The following is a 21,552-nucleotide window of genomic DNA, read 5'->3' as shown; positions in this document are numbered from 1 at the left end:
CTAGCTGCTGGTCATGTATCTGGCAAAAAGAGATCTCTTAACACATGAGGTGGATGAAAGGAACAATAACCCAAAGAATTACTGGCTGCTGAAAGCCAGACAGTAAAACGAACCTCTCCTTGCTCATAATGGCAACCCTCAAATGCCCTCAAATTTAGACATGCCAGGATGAAGTAGCATGAAGGAAATGTCTCGGGTAGATGTGGAGAAAACCCCCAGATGACTTTTTTTGAGGCTTTTAAGCCAAGCGCATCTTGCCTTTCCCTTTCTGTTCGATTACTGCTAGCTGTTTGCGTTTTGTACTTCTCAACCTCAGGGGTAGGGTTGAGGAAGTAGACAGCGGCAAAGGATACTTACTAAGCTTGCGGTTGCTATTTTGAGTCCTGTTTAGTCCAGAAGTTCTGCCCCAACAGGGATGGAAACTGTTTGGGATGCACACAAGAACAGAGCTGCAGGGGTCTGCAAGGTGGTGTTGAACTTGAGTGCTCTACTTGGAAGAGCCTGCATTTAATTCCTTTTCACTCTGGAGGGGAGAGGTCTGCTGAGATGGGTCACCCTCGTTTTTTTTGTAGGATAGAGATGGGACTTGAGACTTCTGAGCTGTTGTGGCCATGGGCTCTTTTTCCCAGTCTCTGAACTGTTTTCTCAAGGTGATCTTCCATGTGCTTTAGTTAGCTTGCTTAGTTAAGAGCTCTTGGTGCCTTTTGGGTTGTGGCAGCATGCAGTCTTTTTGAGTTCTCTCTGGGATGTTGCATTCTCTCCCTGCATAGGGTTTCATAGATGGACAGGAGAACTTGTCCGTTTCTCTCTCCACCTGTGAGGAAGCGTAAACCTCTTTTAAGGAGCTACCTAACACTGTGCAACCTATATGTATTGTGTTACTTGCTAAGTGCGCCAGGCCAGCCTTCTAGCTTCTTCACTTCATGGTGAGCCGTAAATTCACCATGGCTGAACTTGCTCAATTGCCACAGGTGACTTCCACTCCTCTGCCCCCTTATTTTCCCTGATGCTGGATACAAATGCACCACTATTTTCTTTTACAGAACGGCCGTTTCTTGGGCAATGCTGACCTGGAGAGACAGAAATTCTCTGAACTGAAACTCAACGGACCACAGGTAAAGAACGGAACTGAAAACTTCTTTCTGGCAGGTGGCACTAATTTGCTGAAGGTGTTGTTGCTTTTTTCAAGGGGATCTAACCTGATGTGAAAATTTGGGCTGGATTCTTTGAGGTTCTCCAATCTGTAGCCTTTGGTGGGTGGGATGGGCCTACGTTTTTCTTCCATAAAATGTTGAGAAACTGTTATGCCCATGGAGAGGAAGTCTGAGTCACTTTCTCTCCTACTCTTGCGTTGAATGGAAAGCCACTCAGTGGTTGACGTCCTATTTTGTTGCATGAATTTACTGTGGTTTGAACTGGAACTTGGGTTCAAAAGCCTTAAATAGCAATGTCTAAAGAGAAAAAAACCCCTTTTTGTGTATGCGCTTCCTGAGAGAGAGACTGGGTATTAAAGGGAACTTGGCAGGTTGTGCCTGGCTTATGGGAAGTGTGCAGAATTGGGCTGCTGCTGATCTGTATCTCCGTCTCCTTAGGACCACAGTCACCTCATATACAGCACCATTCCCAGGATGCAAGACCCAGGACAGATTGTGGAAGAGACTTACACTATGGAGCAGGATCCCGAGGGCGCCATGTCAGTTATTTCGGTGGAGACCTCTGATGATGGGAAAACTCGCCGTACAGAGACCACGGTGAGAGGCTTGAGAAGAATTGCAGGTTCTGATATTGTGAAATGTGCCCCTTATTTAGTAGCTGGGTTGGGAAGAGATTAGGCTTGTGTGTACCAGACACTCGACAGCAAAGAACCGCTGGGGCTTAGAACACCCAAACAAGCGGTGTTTTAAATTTCCATTAGTGGCAGCTGCCTCTATGCAGTGATCTAAAGTAGTTTTCGCTGCTTCGTTTGTTATCCCCAAAAGTCTATGCAGGCACAGTGAAGGCAACTTAATTCACCAGTAGAGGGAGGCCTGCAGGATTGCACTAGCTCCCCTCCCTCATTTCTGGGAGCATGAATTCAACCTGTCTAGCCTAACTGCCATTCATGTTTATTGGTGGTGATGTAGACAGCAGACAGAACTCACCAAGGTAACCATTTTAACAGAGGAGCAGGATATAAGCTGGGCAGGAAGGAGGGAGCATGTGATTCTGCCACCAGCTCCTAATAGCTTAGCCAGGCTTAACCAATGGGCAATATTGCATTGTGCTTAACCAAAGTGTCCCAGAAGCAGGATTCTGAGAACTGCAGCTCTGCCAGTTCTCTCAGCAAGAAAACATTTAGGGTTGGACTTAACTCGCCTGCAGTGCACAAGTTTTGCAAGCACCTGCAAAGGTCTATGAAAGGTACCACCATGTGGTGTTGAGCTTCCCGCTTACATCATGGCTAATGGCAAAGGATGATGGGAGTTGTAGTCCAGCATCTGGAGGGCACCACATTAGCTACCCCGTCGCCTAGAAAGAAGGCCCAGAACAAGAGCCACGGAGGGTAAAAAGAGCAAGACCATGTGGAAGTAATGGGGAAATACCACAAAGAAATCAGTGATTCCAGCTTGGCACTGACTACTTTGGGGTCAAAGGCGCTGGCAGATGCCTAACAGCTCCCGTTACTGTTGTGTAGGTGAAGAAGGTTGTGAAGACCATGACCACGCGCACAGTGCAGCAAGTTCCTGTTGGCCCCGATGGGCTGCCTGTGGATGGCTCTCCAGTCCCCAACAACTACATCCAGACCATGGATAGGAACTTCAGGAAAAACACCAATGGCGGCCCTGGGGCCTACATGAGCCAGCCGGGCACAGCTACCCTCCCACGAAACTACCACTATCCAGACGGCTACGGCCGCCCGTACGAGGACAGCTACCACGGCAGCGAGCACAACTACGGCAGCCTGTCCCGCGTGACGCGCATCGATGAGCGCTACCGCCCCTCCATGGACGGCTACCGGGCCCCCAGTCGGCAGGATGTCTATGGGCCTCAGCCGCAGGTGCGAGTAGGGGGAAGCAACATGGACTTGAACCGCTTCCACCCAGAGCCTTACGGGTTGGAGGACGACCAGCGCAGCATGGGATACGATGACCTCGATTACGGCACCATGCCAGACTATGGTACTGCCAGGCGGACTGGGACTCCCTCCGACCCCCGCCAGAGACTCAGGTAGGAGCATTCTGCTTGGCATTCTAGGGCAGATGGTGGCAATGATTCTGCCATGATACAGAATCTGTTAAAGTGACGCTGGAGGGGCGGACATGCGCTCATTATTGAGAAACATGGTGAAGACATGCTTTTACCATAGCTCTTTGAGACACTGCTGTCGTTCCGAGTGACAATGCAGTCTCTAAAGCGAGATTTAGAGTTGTACAGACTTGGCCTTGGGATTCAGGGATGAGCAGAATTTTTCTAGAGGACTCTGCTCATCTGCTTTTGTCCCTTCAGTTAAAAGGGAAAAGGCTGAAAATGTTCTTTCCAGTAAACCTTCCAAAAATGTGCCACTGAATGTGTGGTGATAATTGTAAGGAGCTTGTGGTCTTTTTGGCCTCAAGAGGAAGTATATTGAGAGCTCAGCGTGATGGCTATTTTCTGGGTGAAAAGTCCCCATTCACATGTTACCTCTTGCCGTGTGCTAAGCGATCATAAGCAAGCCACTCCATTAGTCCTCCTCTGCAGTATCCTCCACCTTCAATGTGGGGATGATACTAAGCTACCGTATTTTTCGCACTATAGGACGCACTTTTTCCCCTCCAAAAATGAAGGGGAAATGTGTGTGCGTCCTATGGTGCGAATGCAGGCTTTTGCTGAAGCCTGGAGAGCGAGAGGGGTCCGTGCGCACCGACCCCTCTCGCTCTCCAGGCTTCAGGAAGCTATCCCAAGTCTTGCAAGCCCGGCGGGATGTCCCGCGGGCTCGCAAGGCTTGCGGGCAGCAGCCTGCACCCAAAAGCTGGGGACAGCGGGGAGGCGCAGAGCCGCCACCCCGCTATTCCCCGACCTGATCTGGAGGCTGGCGGGGGGAGAAGCAAGCCTGCTTCTCCCCCCCCCACCATCCCCACAACCTCCAGATCAGGTCGGGGAATAGCGGGATGGCAGCGCTCCGCCATCCCGCTATTCCACGACCTGATCTGGAGGCTGGGGGTGGGAGAAGCAAGCCTGCTTCTCCCCCCCACCATGCCCACAACCTCCAGATCAGGTCGGGGAATAGCGGGATGGCAGCGCTCCGCCATCCCGCTATTCCCCGACCTGATCTGGAGGCTGGGGGTGGGAGAAGCAAGCCTGCTTCTCCCCCCCACCAGCCCCACAACCTCCAGATCAGGTCGGGGAATAGCGGGATGGCAGCGCTCCGCCATCCCGCTATTCCACGACCTGATCTGGAGGCTGGGGGTGGGAGAAGCAAGCCTGCTTCTCCCCCCCACCAGCCCCACAACCTCCAGGCTTCAGGAGAGCCCCACCGCCAGCCCCACAAGCTCGGGGGACAGCGGGAGAGGCGCAGCGCGCCCTTCCCGCTGTCCCCCGACTTGGTTAGAAGGCTGGGGGGGGGGAGCCTGCTCCTCCCCGTCGCCAGCCCCGCAAACTCGGGAGACAGCGGGAGAGGCGCAGTGCGCCATTCCCGCTGTCCCCCGACTTGGTTAGAAGGCTGGCGGGGGGAGAAGCCTGCTCCTCCCCGTCGCCAGCCCCGCAAACTCGGGAGACAGCGGCAGGGGCGCAGCGCGCCCTTCCCGCTGTCCCCCGACTTGGTTAGAAGGCTGGCCCAGCCCCGCAAACTCGGGGGACAGCGGGAGAGGCGCAGCGCGCCATCCCGCTGTCTCCCGACATGGTTTGGAGGCTGGCGGAAGGCTTCCTCCTCCCCCAGCCCCGCAAGCTCCCAGAGCGATGCCAAAGCTGCGCGCAGCTTCGGCATGGCTCTGGGTCCCGTTCTGGGGGAGGGGGAAGCTCGGGCTTCCCCGCCCCAGCCCCGCGCCTGGCGGGGGGGGGGATAAATTTTTTTTGCCTTTATTTTCCCCCCCAAATCTAGGTGCGTCCTATGGACCGGTGCGTCCAATAGTCCGAAAAATACGGTAGCTCTGCAGGACTCTTGTGAAGAATTCTTGAGTGTGTGTATGAGGAGTCTCACGAAGGTGCTAGATAAGGCCTAACTATAATAAGATGGCATCTCTGATGCCGGTACTATGAGGTACTCTTCATTCCTTCCCGTTGTGACAGTGAATCCTGTTGTCACTGCAGCATGAAAATGAGCCTTGCAGTTGCACAGCTGTGGGTTCATGCTTTCCATTGCCAAGAAGACCCTGACTGTATGAACAGCATTTTTCTGTTGCGCATACAGGTAGCAGTGATTGGTTCACAGGTGTAGAGCCAGGGGCTTCAGGGCTCTCTATCAAGATTCAAATACTTGCATGGTGTATAAATCTTACTAAATAAATAGATAAACCTAGGGCTTACCAGGTTTTTTGTGTGTGGCCTGGGGTCATATTTGGAAATCTAAAACTGTCATGGTCACCACAAAATACCCAGTATACCTGAAGGAGCGTCTCCACTCGCATTGTTCACCCCGGACACTGAGGTCCAGCTCCGAGGGCCTTCTGGCGGTTCCCTCACTGTGAGAAGTGAGGTTACAGGGAACCAGACAGAGGGCCTTTTCGGTTGTGGCGCCCGCCCTGTGGAACACCCTCCCATCAGATGTCCAAGAAATAAACAACTATCTGACTTTTAGAAGACATCTGAAGGCAGCCCTGTTTAGGGAAGTTTTTAATGTTTGATCTTTTCGTATGTTTTGATATTCTGTTGGGAGCTGCCCAGAGCGGCTGGGGAAACCCAGCCAGATGGGCGGGGTAGAAATAAATATCATCATCATCATCATCATCATTTCACACAGGAAAAACAGCCAGAACTTACCCGCCACAAACAAAAAAACCTAAAACATGTATAATGGGCAATATGCCCCCCAAAACAAATAAAGCAGACACATGCACATACACCCCCCCTCGGAGACACAGACCCAAAGAGCAGGCAAAATACCCTCAAACAGATTTTTAAAAAGTTGACACATTCATGCTTGCTTCCTCTTGTATCAACCTAAAAAAAGGAATCTGCCGCCCACTCTCCAATCTCAGAGATTTAGCTGGCAGTGGCTTTTTTTCTCCTGAGAAGTTTCAAAAGAAGGCTGCTGCTGCATCATTTTTCTTCCTTTCCAGTGAAGAATGCCTCTGGGCTTACATGGGACCCAAAGGTGTTCTGGGAAATGGAAAGGGAGAGGTGGGGCAGCTGGCGGCCGGCAGTTCTCTTTCCAGCCGGTGCACCTGCTGCTGCCGAAGTGTAAAAAAATAGGAACAAGAACAACAACAAAGTAGGTAGTGGTTGCAGTTGCCAGATGGGCACCAAGAGTTGTGTGTTCCGATGTCTGCAAGTGCTGCATGGGGGACCCCAGACTTAACCTTCTCTTTTCTTGTTTGCCTAATGGTGGCATAGGTTTACAGTCAAATGGGTGTTTTCAGATGGGGGCTTAAGGCTACAAATAGGTCAATGGCAACATTTTTTAAAAAATTGATTTCACCCAGAAAGGGTAAATCCCCCAGAAAGGGTAAATGGGGTGGAGATTCAGATTATAGTAGGCTGATGACACCGGCATTGTGTGGATTCAGCGAAAAACTTCTATGTGTGAGAAGCACTGATCCCACAGTAAAGGCCTGTCCCCTTGCTTTGGTGTAGTATGATCTTGCGAATATCAGCTTCCATTGAAAAAACCCCGCATCCCAACCAAACAGACTTAAATACCATGATTTGTTGTGGAGACACAGGGTTGATAATTTATCTTAGCTATTCAAATAGAAAGAGGGTTGTTAAAAGTTCAGGCTTTTGGCAAAATGGAGCTGAATAGTCGCAAACTCCACGGCATAGTTTCCATTCCTCTTCTGTGGTCTCCTACCTGTCTTCTGCTGCTTCATGTCAGTTTCTGTCTCTGCCTGTCCTTCGCTTAGTGTTGACCCAGAGTATTCATCCTCAGCACAATTTCAGTTCTGTTCACCCACTTCCACTGTATACAGTATTCTGCAGATTAAAGTACATGGATTAAAGATATGTAAAATGACTATCTTGTCTAATACTCCTTTGCTGGTTGACATTGCTGTCAGAGAGGAAGAATTTTGACCACCTTGACTAACCCCTGAAGTAGGTGACTTTGTCATTAATTGGTTGTGGTAGCTTTTGGCTGCAGAACTGAGGCCTAGAAGGGGAGAAGTGGTGTCTTCTGCCTGACCTGCACAGCTTCTAAACTCTGCAGGTTTTTGATGGAGCAGAGTGATGGCTTCTCTTGCCCGACTGACTTCACGAATGTTAACAATGGATGTATTGCCCAGGACGCATCAGGGCAGGGTGGGTTAGGGGAGGCTGAAATTCTGCAAAACCTGCTGCGTGGGCCCAGTGGACAACTTCATCCAGTTTTGGCTTCTCAACAGATAAACAAGATCTCCAAGAACGCATAGGAGATCTGTATTCAGGATCTCCTGAGGATTCTCAAATTACTTCAGAGCAGCTGCAGTCCTACCCCATCCCAGTTTGGACTGCTCTTGCTGGACAGGTGGTGATGGTGCAGTGATTTGTTTTTCCGTGGAAATGTTTCTGTTTCATGAGTTCGTCAGGAGCAATAAAAGGATGTTTTGATGCTGTTTTGAGCATGATTTGGTGGAAAGGCGGGATTCAAATTTAACAATAACAAAAATAATGCCTGAAAACTCAGGACTGCTTAAAATGCCCATAACCTCAGGTTTTTTTTGCTGCTAATGCATGTGGCATCTTAAGTTTAGCCAGAGGAGTGAACAATTAAGTGACTTGCTCACATGATGATAGAAAAGCGGCTCCTTCCTGTGCTGTATTGTTCTGACCTGTGACCTGCACGGTTAACATTGATGCATAAAAGCTCCTCCAGTAGAATTTCCAAGCGTGGAGTTTGACTGCCAGTTCTGAAATTGCTGTGCTTTGTGCAAGCAAATAAAGGTTGAATAAACTATTTATTTATTATTTTTTCCACCTTTCCTTCGAGAAGCTCAAGGTGGTTTTTTCCCTTTCCACATCTTTATCCTCATGACAACCGTGTGAGGTAGGTTAGTCTGAGAGAGTGCCTGAGCAAAGGTATGTTCATTGAGCTTCAACACTGATTGTGGATTTGAACCCTGGTCTCCTAGGTTCTAGTCCAGTACTCTAACCACTCTGCTACACTGGCTCTGTGGAATCCATGGAATTGTAGAGTTGAAAGGGGTTACGAGGGTACTAGTAGTAGTAGTAGTAGTAGTAGTAATAATAATAATAATAATAATAATAATAATAATAATAATAAAATTTATTATTTATACCCCGTCATCTAGTCCAACCCCATGCAATGCAGGAATCTTTTGCCCAACATGGGACTCAAACCCACAACCCTGAGATTACTGTATTTTTTGCCCCATAGGATGCACCTAGTTTTTTTGGGCGGGGGAAATAAAGAAAAAGAAAATTATTCCCCCCCCCCCCAGGTGCGGGGCTGGGGCAGGGGAAGCGCCCCACGGCTAGTGGAGCGCTGCGCGAAGCCCGAAGCTTGGGCCGTGCTGAGCTCAGCTCACCCCAAGCTTCTGGGTGCCGGCAAGCTCTCCGCTAGCCGTGGGAGAGCCGCGCGACTTTGAGAGCTGCGTCTCCCACGGCTAGCGGATAGCTTCCTGAAGCCTGGAGAGCGAGAGGGGTTGGTGCGCACCGACCCCCCTCGCTCTCCAGGCTTCAGCGAAAGCCTGCATTCGCCCCATAGGACGCACACACATTTCCCCTTCATTTTTGGAGGGGGAAAAGTGTGTCCTATAGGGCGAAAAATATGGTAAGTGTCTCATGCTTTACCGACTGAGCTCTCTCCTTGTGCTGCCACCTCCTGTGTTGAGCTGTGTGTGCGTGTCTGTTGTCCATTCTCTTTCCTATGATGGTAACTAGCCAGATAACATCTTTACTTGTTCTGAGTAAGGAACTGAACTTTACTACTTTTTTTTTAACCATTGTGACTTGGCAGCTTGCCCTTGTGAAGAAAGGCCTCAACAGCCTTTTAGTATGTTCAGTGTCCTCTAGCTCAGTAATCTGCCATGAAGGTCAGGAGACCCACTTGCGAGCATTCTGCTAAACTTCTGAGGCATGCACGAAAAACACCAGGAGGTGATGTGGTCTGACAGTAAGCCACTGTAGAGGATTGATTCCCCCACCCCCCACCCTGTGCTCTCGTATTTTCACACGGAAAGTCGGTACGGGTTGGTTTGCTGCTTTGAGACGATATGACGGTTTTGATGAAGTTTCCCAGAACAGCTGCTAGGCCCAAGTGTTGCCTTTTGAAGAGCCCCAGTTTGAATCCCTTGCAGTGAGAAGGGAGGGGTTAAAGCTTGGACGAGTGTCTCTTGTATGCTCTGTGATCTAAGAGATTAGGGCATGTAGGGAACAGTATTTGTGGTTTCAAAAATAACCCAGAGCTATGCGACTGTCTTGTAGGAACACGTTTTCAAGCTGGAAAGCAACTGCCAAGTCAACGGCGCTTTGCCTCCAGAAGGCAGCTTGGACACTTGCAGTCTGGTGCACAGTGGTCTTCAAACTTCCTTCCTTCAGGCACTTATTTCCACACTGACGTGTCTGATAAGGAGCTGGTATTTGCCTGTCCTTTTGTGTTTCAGTGGATATTAGGGTGCCTTCTCTGTTTATGTAGGCCACTGGCCAGCCCTTTCAGGCTGTGCTATTGTTCTGAATGTTCACTGTTGAATGAACCCCATGCAACAATGGCCATGCAAGAAAGGGAGGTAATGGGAGGCCCCGCCTTAGATGGAAGCTTCATTGCTTGCCATAGCAAATTTCCTTGATGGGTTTCCTACAAAATATACGCTGAAAACCACCCGTCTGAATCAGTGCTTTGGAACTGGGCATCATGCAGCTCCTGAGGAATCACTTGTGAAAATCTATGAAATTAAAAGCTTAATGCACTTTAAAACAAAAATAAAAAACAGCAGCTTCCTCATAGAATACAGGCTTTAAAATGCTGAAAAATTGGAAGTGAGGCATTAAGGCAGGCATAGGCAAACTCGGTAGCCCTCCAGATGTTTTGGGACTACAACTCCCATCATCCCTAGCTAACAGGACCAGTGGTCAGGGATGATGGGAGTTGTAGTCCCAAAACATCTGGAGGGCCGAGTTTGCCTATGCCTGCATTAAGGCAGTGTTTCCCAACCGGTGTTCCGCGGCACACGAGTGTGCCGTGAGACATCGGCTGGTGTGCCGCGAGATGCCTGGAGGGAGGCGGGCGAGTCGGGCGGCGAGAGGCGGGGCGGCGGCGGCGAGGAGAGGCCGCGCCTCCTGCTGCTGCCTGGCGCTCCTCCTCGCAGCCGGCAGCGCTGCCTGGGCGCCTCCGCGCGACTCTGCCTCGCTGGGTTTGGTCTCCCAGCAGAGACGGGTCACACGCGCACCTCCCTCCCTCCCTCAGCCTGTGCGGAGGGAGAGCCAGAGAGAGGCATCGCTCCTGCGCGGCGGGAGAGGGAGCAGCCGGAGCGATGCCCCAAACGAGCTGAATTCCGAGCGAGGGACTGAGGGGGGAGGGAAAAAACTTTCACTTTCGTGCGTCCCTCCCGGCGTGACGCTGCGCGCTGACGTCACGGGGCGGGGCTTTAATGGTGGTGTGCCGCGAGATTTTTTTTCAGTAAACAGGTGTGCCGTTGCCCAAAAAAGTTTGGGAAACACTGCATTAAGGAGCCAGAAGTCACCCTTTCAGCTCTCATTACAGCTAAATAAGTGGGCTAACTCAAATTTGTCTTGCTTGAACATAAGTTCCACAATATGTGCATCATGCCCTGCAATATGTGCATCATGCCCTGCAAATGTGACTTCAACTATGGTCTTGGTGTTTTTTAAAAATGTGACATGAGCTGCAGCAAGAACATTTAACCACAAGCCAGCTTGACAAGAATATGTTTGCTACAGATATGGATATGGAATCTGAACTCATGTTGCCTGATAAGGGATGGGTTGTCCCCCCTAATTTGTGTTTGCAATTTATAGGCCACCCAATAATCAGAGTTCTCTGAGGCAGCTTACAGGATTTTTTTAAAAGCACACATAATAATAGAAACAACAAAATAAAACCCAAGCAACAGTGTTGAATCACAAATCACTTTAAAACAAAGTGGAGGAAAATAAATTTTTCAGCAACCAATCTGTTTAAAGCCAATGAAAGTAGGGGTTCTGCCTTTCCGAAGCTGCACTGTTCGCTGACTAAAACCTAGTTGCTTTCTGGATTATTGCCATCTCTGCTTAAAGAGCAGGTGAATCTTGAAACCTGTCCACTCTCATTCAGGCATTTAACTTTGAATCAGAGCAAACCATGACTAGGGAATTGGCTTCTTATTAGCTGGGCAGAGCAACATTTTCAGAGCAGAGGAACACATTTATTCGGTGGGAAAGTAGTGTTAGGAGCTGAATACTAGCAGCGGAGAGAATGCTTTCTCTCTCTCTCCCCCCCCCTCTCTCCCTCCCTCCCTCTCTCCCCCTCTCCCTCTCTTCCTATTGTCTCTTTCTCTCTCCACTTTTTTGGGTGGGAGGTGCTGCATGCGTTTTGCAGGTTTCCCACCTGTGTCTTAAAAACATGGAAATTTGATCATACAAGCAGTTCCACCCCCCGGAATGACTGCTTGAATATTTGAAGATGAAAATGAAGGCTATGCTTTCTGCCCTTCCCATGATTTAAGGTGACATTCCTTGGGGCCACACACTCCTCGGTTGCCTCTTTCACCCCATGGGACCACTTGCTTCCTCCATTCCAGCTTTGAGAAAACTCTGTCAGGATCCCACTCCTGGCCAAGGCTTGGATATGGGGATCAGGCAGTATGCTGAGGTTATGAAGAAGTGCCTTCCTCTGACTTGGGCTGGTTCCCCAGCTACTCTGGTGTTGTCCATCACCAACTCTAATTGGTCTTGCACAAACATCTCTCTCAATGTTGCTGCTGCTACCCACTTCCTTTCCCCCCCTTAACCACAGGCGCCAGAGCCTGATCTCGAGAGACCGTATATGTGTAAAGCATGACAGCTCCACTATGCAGATATAATTCCTTGTCCCTTGAGAGGCTCCCCAGTCCTGGACCAGACCACTAGTGTGAAGTCTACGCTTTGCTACTAAGCAGGGCTCCCCCTAAGTTGATTCAGCGAGGAAGCTGCAAAGGAAAGAGCTCTTCCCATTAGGCCCAACATTCATGTGTGCAAAACCACTCCAGACAGTGGGTGGAGGAGGCCTTAGGTGTACGTCCTTGGCAGTGCATCTGCGTGGGCACAAATGACAGGTGTTGGAGATGCACTGTGTGTGTTTACACCCTGAAAGCAGGGTGGGCTGGGGGTTTCTGCTGGACCCCATTTCTGAAGGAGTCTGCGAAGATGCACATCTTATTGTCTCCTTTCGGATTGCAAAGCAGTGGGGTAGTTTGGCAAAAGAAAAACAAGTCTTTGGTTTGGTCTCAGATGAATAATAATAATATTCTTCTTCTTCATCATCTTGGTGTGCGGGTGTACAGGATAGATTTTTTTTTAGGGGTAAAGTTGGGTAATCTTGACATTGCTTTCTTTGTGCACGTTTGGTTTGGGTATCAACAGTGTGGGCTTACTTGCTTTTAGAACTATGCATTGCATATGGATATAGATAAGCACCCACAGACTTGGTGTTGAGGGCGCTGGTCCAGGTTGCTGCGTTTTAAATGGGGAGTGGGGAAGCTTTGCATGCTTTACAGAATGGAGAGATGGAGCACAGCTTAACCAGCCACACACAACTCTGCTCCTAAAGTGGGAGATTGGTTCCTAGTGAGACTTCCTGGGTCCTCCTTGTGCAGTTCTGTTTCCAGCAGTAAGAATATTTTAAAGGAATGCGGAGCCACCAGGAACATCAACATGTGAGGCTGATCTCAGGGTTGGGGGATCCTTGGCCATCTCCATCTTTACCTAAAAACCTTTCTTGGACACTGTTTAAGCTCCTTCCATGGCTGTGAGGACCTGAAAGCTTTTTAAATTATTATTGCAACAGCTGAAGTGCTCTTGGTATCGAATCCTGTCCTGTCTCCTGTGCTTGTATACTGAGTTATATAGGCCCCAAATACATCCATTAACAGGAAAACCAAGTGTTAGAGGGACTACATTTCCATGAGGAGCCAAGGATTCTGTTCCTTTAAGGCAGTGGAAGCATCTGTTTTCCTGCATGTTGCAGACCTTGCATCCATTCATGCCATGTGAATAGTTTGTGAAAAAAGGTATCTTGATGCTACAGACCCCTGTAACCATTTTGTCCTTGTAGCACCATGATGAAAGGGACTTCTGCTTTCCTTGAGGATGTTAAAAGCAGTCCTGAGGCCTTTTCTACCACTCTCTCATCCCTTCCCCACCTTCACCTGGCCACATTTCTCTCTCTCCTCCCTCCCACCTTCTATTGCTTCAGTCACACTTTCCAGGGTACAGGGTGTCTCTTAAGAGGGGGTGACTGGGACAGGTTGGGAATCTCATGGCTGAGCCAAGTTTGCAGTGCAGGTCTTGCTTTTATATTTAGAAGGGATCTTGGGGAGTCAAGCCAGCACCCTGCATGAAATGTGAGACCTCCAGAGGCATTTGCAGTCATTTGCTCCTAAGCAGATCTTGAGTGTGTTCAGCTTGGGTGTGTGGTAGCTCAGTTGTGCCATGTCATAATTTGGTGTCCTTGAAATCTCACCATCTAATCTAACGGGAGTGTCTGCCTGGCTTAATTACTGCACACTGGAAGTATTGCAAAGCGGAAGGCCTGGCTGAATAAAGCACTGGAAGTCTTCTTCTGAATCTTGGGTGTGTTTGGGGCAGGAGCAGGTTGGATGACCTACAAAATGCAATGCCTGCAGTTTGACACAGATGGTGCCAAGTTGCCCTCTGGTGGCCAGGCTGCAGTAACATACGAGAAGTGTCTATATCTTAAAGGAGGCGAAAGGCGCTGGAAAAATCCCCAGTGACAAAACTACCGGGGAACTTGCTCACCCCTCTTTAAGAACTACAACCATTTCTTCCTGGGCCCAGCTTAAGCCACTGGTGTAAGCTGCTTTCATTGTTATTGTCTGCTTCTAATTTCAAGACAAATTAGAGGCACTTGGGTGCTTGACCCTGAGAGCTTGTGGTCGCCTACGTATCTGAAAACTTGAGCAAGAAAAGAAAGTCAAGGTGATGCAGGGAAAGGGGGCCTTCTTACTTGGTTATACTAGGAAGTTCTGCTACCACCTGTTCCTGGCAGCGGTTCTCAACCTGTGGGTCTCCAGATGTTGTTGGACTACAACTCCCATCATCCCTGAGCTCTGGCCTTGCTAGCTAGGGGTGATGGGAATTGTAGTTCAACAACATCTGGGGATCCACTGGTTGAGAAAGGCTTTGCTAGAGGATTGGCTGTTTGGGCACAGCTTTGTGAGCCACACTTTCAGCTTTTAGCATGGCAGCAGTGGGGATGATATGCCACGACTGGGTCGCTGTGTAACCTTATCCTACCAAGAAATTTAAACAGGTGGTTGGTGATGGTGGAACCCCTTCTTAATCCTTGTCCCGCAGATCTCTTCTGTAGATAGGCAGACCAGCCTGGTTCCTGTTTGTGGTAGTGCAGCTGCTTTGGATGACTGACGAATCCTGAAAGTAACTTGCTTCTCTTCCTCCCTCCTTTGCAGGAGTTACGAGGACATGTTGGTGGATGATTTGGCTAGAGACCAGTACTACTGGGCCCCCCTGGCCCAGCACGAGAGGGGCAGCCTAGCCAGCATGGATAGCCTGCAGAAAGGGGGCCCGCCCCCGCCCAACTGGCGCCAGCCTGAGCTCCCCGAGGTGATCGCCATGCTGGGCTTCCGCCTGGATGCGGTGAAGTCCAACGCCGCGGCCTACCTGCAGCACCTGTGCTACCGCAACGACAAGGTGAAGACGGAGGTGCGCAAGATGAAGGGCATTCCGGTGCTGGTGGAGCTGCTGGACCACCCCAAGAAGGAGGTGCACTACGGGGCATGCGGGGCCCTGAAGAACATCTCCTACGGCCGGGACCAGGACAACAAGATCGCCATCAAGAACTGCGACGGTGTCCCTGCTCTGGTGCGGCTGCTAAGGAAGGCGCGTGACATGGACCTCACCGAGGTCATCACAGGTAATTTCTGGGCCTTGGGAGGGAAGGTGGAGGCAGAGGCATCGGAGCTCTTCCAGGCACTCCTTGACCAGGCAAATGCTTTCTCTTGGCGCAGGAACACTCTGGAACCTGTCCTCTCACGACTCGATAAAAATGGCCATTGTGGACAATGCCTTACATGCCCTCACGGATGAGGTCATCATCCCACACTCTGGATGGGAGAGGGAGCCCAGCGAGGACTCGAAACCCCGCCACATAGAGTGGGAGTCGGTGCTCACCAACACCATTGGCTGCCTTAGGTAAGCTGGGGCTGCCCTGCACCTCCAGGCACACCTGCGTGCTCTGTGTGCTTGATCTGCATATGAACTTTAAGCAGACACCTGAGTGACCCTGCTGTAGGTGCCTGGCTGATGTTCACGGCGAGCACATTCCAAAAGTTGGGTGCTACCACACAAAAGGCCCTGTTCTTAGCAGACGTAAGGCAAGCCTAATGTTTGCCAGCTTATTGGGAGGAGGCTTTGGTAGAAGTGAGATGAACCATTTAGACTGGACTCTTGGAGCTGAGACTGGTGCCTTCTAATAAACTGGAGATGCTATAACTTGAGAAGACCATAGAACTCCTGCTTTGCCTTAATGTTGAATTCCTGACTGCAGGTCATCGGAGCAATGTACTCTGGTGTCTGTCCCCTAATCCTGGCTGGGCTAAGAGATGGGCCACACAGAAGGAACAAGATGAAGTTGCTGGTCTTCCTGGCTGGTGTGTGTGTGTGTGTTTTGCAGCAGCAGAAAATTGGGTGACAGGCAGTGTTGGAGCTGAAATAGATAGCCCATGAGGTTTACAATTAGCCTGACTAGGACTGTGTAGCAGGTTGTATGAGGAAAAGGCTGGAAAAGGCTTCTGCCATGATGTCTGAAGGTTCCCAGATTTCAAGCCAGGGGCTTGAAATCTCCACCCACAAACCCAGCACAGACTTGAGAGTGAAAATGTGGCCTAAATTTAAGCACAGGAAAGCAGACAGGCTTTAACAGTCACTACCTGATAGTGTCTCCATCTTTCTAACGTTTCTTTTTCTCTCTTTGTAGAAATGTCAGCTCGGAGAGGAGTGAAGCCCGCCGAAAGTTGCGGGAGTGTGATGGGCTAGTGGATGCCCTCATCTACATTGTCCAAGCAGAGATTGGCCAGAAAGATTTAGACAGCAAGGTAATGGGAGTGTGGGAGGAGGTAGCCCTATTCTAGTTGCCACTTGCCCTTCTTGGCGGTAGGGAGAGATTCTTCTGCACCAAATGCAATGTGCTGTGTTTGCCTGTCTTCTGATTTCCCCCTTTTCTGAGAGCGGCATCTAGGTGCCTGAGTCGGAGAGTCTTTAATTTTCACCCATACCAGGAACATTTCTCCCATTTTGTAAAGAGGAGATTCCCAATAAAGCACGTAGATGTATCCATTTTCTCTTCCCCACCCCAGATCCATCCTTGTAACGTTGGGCATAATGTTTGCCCCGCCTGCCCTTTTGTAGGGAACTTCCACTTCACAAAGTGGTATTCCACTTGGGTCTCTGGGTTGTTTCACAGATGCACTAAGGCAGCTTGTCTCTCCCCACCTCCCCCCAGCTGATGCCTTTTACATCAGGATGGGGAGCTGGATCAGCTGGTGGGCCAGATCATTAATCCTGCACCATCACCCAGCAAGCCGACTTTGACAAAGCTCCAGTGGATTGTTGTAAGCAGCTGGCTGGCGATTACAGGAAGCCCCTTTGAAGCCTGTTTGCAGGCACAGCTTGGATTCAGACAACACCTGCAAATGGACAATTTCGGGCTCACAGGTGGTGGCCCCCCTCAGTTGCACTAGGCAGTTCCCAATGGGCAACACCTTGGTGCATCTAATCTTGATAGGGCTTGCTATCAGTGCCCACCAGTGAGGTGAGGGCATATTGGCTCCTGCTCACAGCCTGAATGTGTTGCTGCTGTCAGATGCCCCCCCCCCAATTCTTGTCCCAAGGTCTTATACTTGCTTATTCTTGTGCACGCAACTCCCAAACTCTTGCATTTCTGTGACTTTGATGCCCATCTTGAGGAATTGTCTGTCTTTTGCCAGCTTGTGGAGAACTGCGTTTGCCTCCTGAGGAACCTGTCCTACCAGGTGCACCGTGAGATCCCCCACGCAGAGCGTTACCAGGAAGTGCCCCTCAATGCGGCCAACAACACCGGTCCCCATGCAGCCAGCTGCTTTGGTGCCAAAAAGGGCAAAGGTAGGATTGCCTTGTTCCCTGCCCAGCCTTGCATAGACGGGGTCGGGCTGGAGGACGGCAGGGAGAGATGTTTCTGAGTGCTGCTTAAGTTGTCCTTGGCCTCGTAAGGACAAGCTGCTGCTTTTCCACTGAAGCGTTCTATAGCTGCAGTAACGTTTCCTGGCTCTCCTGCTCTTTTGTCTCTCAAGGCCTGATGACTGGTCTTTTTGGTGTGTCAATCAAGGTGATGGATGGGGGTTTTCGACTAATTTGTGGCCTCTTTCCCCTTCTCTTTTGCTTTCCTTCCAAATGGCCTGTGAATCCTGCTGGCATCTCTACTCTCTTGCCTCCCTTCTCCCCTCTCCTCCTCCTCCGCCCAAAGACGAGTGGTTCTCGAGAGGTGAGTTGAGCTTTTCTCCCAGGGGGCGGCCGGGGGTGGGACATGCTTGTTTCTATAAAACATGTGACTTCGCAAGCTTCTTCCAAAGCTTTCCTCTGCCCTCCTCGTCGCTGTGGCCACGCCTGACCAGTAGCACAAGCACACAGTACTGTTCTGTACTTGAACAATACGTTGCCCTTGCTTGGTAGACAATGCTGAGTTCATAGTCTTGCATTCTGCTGGGGTCGCACTTAAGAACTCCCTTCAAGACAAGGAGCACCGGCTGCAGAGAGGACTAGTATCAAAGCTGCCTGTGATGGGGAATCTTGTAGGCATCCAGCTATTTCTGGTTTACCGGGTCCTGTCAGGCCCAACCGGCATAGCCCAGTAGTCAAGAATGGTGGGAACCAGGGGTCCAGCAACTTCTAGAGACTCACAGGCTGGTCTCCCCTGCGCCACACCTTTTCAGATGCAAGCGCAAAATGTGAATGTGGCAAAGCATGTTTGGAGATGCATGTATTGTACATGGGTGCCTGTCAGAAAGCTGCCTCTTGGCTGTAATTCTCAGCTGAGTGTAATCTCTCTGTGTGAACTGACCTTTTCTCTTTGAGACATGAAATCATGAGATGTCAGAGGGTGGGGAGAGATAATAATGCCCATGGAAAAAACAGCTAAGTAACCTCCTTGTCGTTGTGCCTGACTTCTGCAGCGAGAGGAGCCCTTTCCTTAATTCTCTGTTTCCTGCTGTGCTTGTTTCCCTTTCCTGCTTACTTGTGCCACTCCTGGTCTTTGCGACATTCACTCCTCCCCCACCCTGCAATAGTTAACTTGAAAAAAACACGGCTCTTGAACAGAGTAGATGGTGCAGATTGGGAGAACGCCAGCTGTGCATTATTATGCTCAGTTTGCATTGCCTCCCAAGGAAACCTCCCTTTTGGATCCTAACCAAAGACATTGCATTGACTTGCATGCTGCATGTTTCCTGGGTGCGGGTGGTGAAAGTGCCAGAGCAGGGCGTGTGGTGCAACAGCTGCCTGAGGCAGGAGAGCACCAGCCACAATCTCAATGCCGGTGTGGCGTGGTTAGTGCGGAACAGCAAGAAGTCAGGCCTGTTTTGCTTGACAGCTGTGCAGGGCTGCTAGTCTATGTGCTTCTGTAGCCTTGGCAGTTTTGAACTGAGTAGAGTGGGACCATAGTTCAGTGGTAGAAATCCTGATTTTGAAAAATTCTTCTTTCAGTTTCTAAAAATACATATAACAAACAATTCCCCTATACTCCCACCCCACAGGAAGCATTCCTCGCATATGCAATGTACTTAGTTCAGTCAAATCTTAGTAGATTGTTTAGAATAGATTGCATCCGTTAATTCATTCCTGGCATCTCCAGTTAAAGCTAGGGTGGGATGGGGGTGGAAAGAGCAGAAGTAGAGCCTGCTGGATCAGGCCAATGACCCTCCGGTTGCTGCTGGACTCCAGCTCCCGTCAGTCCCAGCCAGCATGCCCAGTGCTCGGGGATCATGAGAACTGGAGGCCAGCAACCTAGGGAGGACCGCAGGTTCCCCACCCTTCAGTAGAAGGATCTCTGGTGGCAGTACTGCACAAAGACTCTGTGACTGGAGATCCACTGCCAGTTATTGCCAACAGTACGGGGGTCAGTGTGTTGGTGATGAAGAGCTTTTGGAAATTCTCCCTCTCTTCAGTTCCTTTTCCTAATATTGTTTGTTTGGGTTTCCCTCCCTACAAGGTAAAAAACCGGCAGAGGATCCTTCTACCGATATCGTAGACTTCCCCAAAAGACAAACCCCTGCAAAAGGTAATGTTTCTTACCCTTTTTCTGGGCAAGGGCAATGGCTTGTCTGATTTCCCATAGTAGGGAAGCCTCTCTGCTTGAGACACTGAGTAGCCACAGCTAGTCACGATAGACAACACAGAGCTAGATGGACAAAAGTTCTGATCTGGTTTAAGGCAGCTTCTTAAAGGTACCCCTTTCTCACTTTTGGATGGGGGGGGCAGTGTAAATTTGTTTTAACTACTTCTCCTGTATGGTATCTTGTTGTGTGAGCTCCCACATGATCAGCCTTTAATGCAGGCAAAGGACATGAGATGTGCACAGGGTTTGGGTGAAGGTGGGAGATTCTTGAACTTCTCAGCAAAGGTGTGGCACGCAGGTGTGCTGGGAAAATAGCCATCCTTGCTCTGTGGCTGCAGTTGCCTTACCTGAAAGGTGACTGCATAGCATTGATCCATCAGAGTGTCTAGGGGAAAATAATACATATTTGCCATCATTTCAGTGCTAGGCAGTGTTGACACCAGGCAGGTCTGCCATGGGAAGGGTTTTTTTTTTACCAAGGGGGCACTGCTATCCCCACCCCCAGCCACCACCCATATTGTGAGGAGCTCTTTGGGGAAGAGTTATAGCTCAGTGGTAACCATCTCCTCATGCAGAAGGTCCTGCAGTCATGATCAGTGTTCAGAGCGCTGAACTAAATCCACCCAAGTGCATGATAAGGCAGCTTCCTTTGTTCCTGGTGGGGGGTACCACCTAAAAGAGAGCTTGGCAGGCTTGACATGAAACTTCCTTCTCTCCCGTTTTGCTAGGTTATGAGCTCCTCTTCCAGCCAGAAATTGTCCGCATATATATTTCCCTGTTGAAGGAGAGCAAAACTCAAGCTATCTTAGAAGCTTCAGCAGGAGCCATCCAGAATTTGTGTGCTGGGCGTTGGACGGTGAGTGGGCCACCCGAGAGAGGCAGGGACTGCAAACTGGGATCTGCCTCCTTCTTTAATTAAAAAAGACCTATCTTGGGCAAAGGTTTGTAGTTAAGGCTGCGGGCAAAGCAGAGAGGCCTCATTGTGCATAAGTGAGTAGGAGTCCCATCCGGTCCCTCCTAGCATCCCAGCGCATGTTGAACTGGACAAGCAGGTCCAGTTTAGAAGGCAGCAGCCATGGAAGTCCCTGGCAATGTTCTCTGTGCTCCTTTCATGGCTGCAAGGACCGTCCATTCACGGATCCCTTCGATAGCTTTTCATGTCTAGGCTGTAGTCTCAGCCTGATGGGGAATTTCCGGAGTGGAATAGTGAAGTCAACATTGTGGTTAAGAAGGCATTTGGCAAGCTGGGTGTTAACTATAAAAACAAACAGCTGGTCTCCGCATTGGATTGCCGGTGGACTTTTGCTATGGGAATTCCTAAGGAAACTGAGCTCTCACTGTACTAATGTTGTGGGAACGCAGAGGTAAGGCCAGGGTTCAGGGGGAAAAAAATATTCCTGGGTATGGAGCCCACTTCTTGGGTAGATCTAATAGCTTCTCATGTAGCTCTTTCACTAAAGCCAAGTGTCTTGTGTTTTCTCTCTTTGCAGTACGGTCGGTACATCCGCTCTGCGTTGCGCCAGGAGAAAGGCCTCTCTGCCATTGCGGACCTGCTGACTTACGACAGTGAGCGTGTGGTGAAAGCTGCGTCTGGAGCCCTGCGCAACCTGGCAGTGGATTCCCGTAACAAAGAGCTGATAGGTGAGAGCAGGAAGGGAAGGGACTTGGGTGGATTTCTTGTCCTGTCTCAGCAGTTGGGTGTGGGTAACACTTCGGGAGGGGGGGCGCGGTCCTTTCCGAAACACATGCTAGCTGAGTTATGCCAAGAATTGGCCAAGCCAAACACAACTCATACTGCTTCTTGAAAGATGCTCAGTGCCAGGGAACACACTGGTGGTCAGGGTCCCTGTGCCCATAGGTGGCAGGATAATTGCTTGTGGGTTTGTGATCATTATTGATCAAGC

The 21,552-nt window shown here is 50.0% G+C and overlaps 1 protein-coding gene and 1 long non-coding RNA gene across 12 annotated transcripts in view; one reads left to right on the top strand and one right to left on the bottom strand.

Moving 5' to 3' along the window:
* CTNND1 (catenin delta 1) overlaps window positions 1-21,552 on the top strand; it is a 62,447-nt gene that overhangs the window by 34,380 nt on the left and 6,515 nt on the right. For 9 of the 10 annotated variants that reach the window (XM_081170775.1, XM_081170779.1, XM_081170776.1 and 6 more), the window contains 11 exons: window positions 1,044-1,115; window positions 1,593-1,751; window positions 2,675-3,207; window positions 14,733-15,196; window positions 15,291-15,474; window positions 16,259-16,376; window positions 17,268-17,421; window positions 17,783-17,800; window positions 19,523-19,591; window positions 20,377-20,504; window positions 21,139-21,289. In XM_081170775.1, the coding sequence (XP_081026901.1) occupies window positions 1,044-1,115; window positions 1,593-1,751; window positions 2,675-3,207; window positions 14,733-15,196; window positions 15,291-15,474; window positions 16,259-16,376; window positions 17,268-17,421; window positions 17,783-17,800; window positions 19,523-19,591; window positions 20,377-20,504; window positions 21,139-21,289 (2,050 nt within the window). The remainder of the gene's footprint in view (window positions 1-1,043; window positions 1,116-1,592; window positions 1,752-2,674; window positions 3,208-14,732; window positions 15,197-15,290; window positions 15,475-16,258; window positions 16,377-17,267; window positions 17,422-17,782; window positions 17,801-19,522; window positions 19,592-20,376; window positions 20,505-21,138; window positions 21,290-21,552) is intronic. The other variant, XM_081170777.1, reaches the window with a different exon arrangement.
* LOC308573905 lies at window positions 369-14,719 on the bottom strand. 2 transcript variants are annotated; one of them, XR_014002213.1, is made up of 3 exons: window positions 14,062-14,719; window positions 6,965-7,086; window positions 369-814 (listed from the first exon to the last, which is right to left on the bottom strand). It is a non-coding gene; the product is annotated as an uncharacterized lncRNA (long non-coding RNA). The 2 variants fall into 2 exon arrangements; XR_014002214.1 differs by lacking the exon at window positions 14,062-14,719 and adding an exon at window positions 8,902-9,998.

Source organism: Podarcis bocagei, assembly GCF_964188305.1.
Source record: "Podarcis bocagei genome assembly, chromosome: 1".
NCBI classification, from domain to species: domain Eukaryota; kingdom Metazoa; phylum Chordata; class Lepidosauria; order Squamata; family Lacertidae; genus Podarcis; species Podarcis bocagei.
Note: the sequence above shows the minus strand (reverse complement) of the source record. Positions and strands in the feature narration are given on the sequence as shown.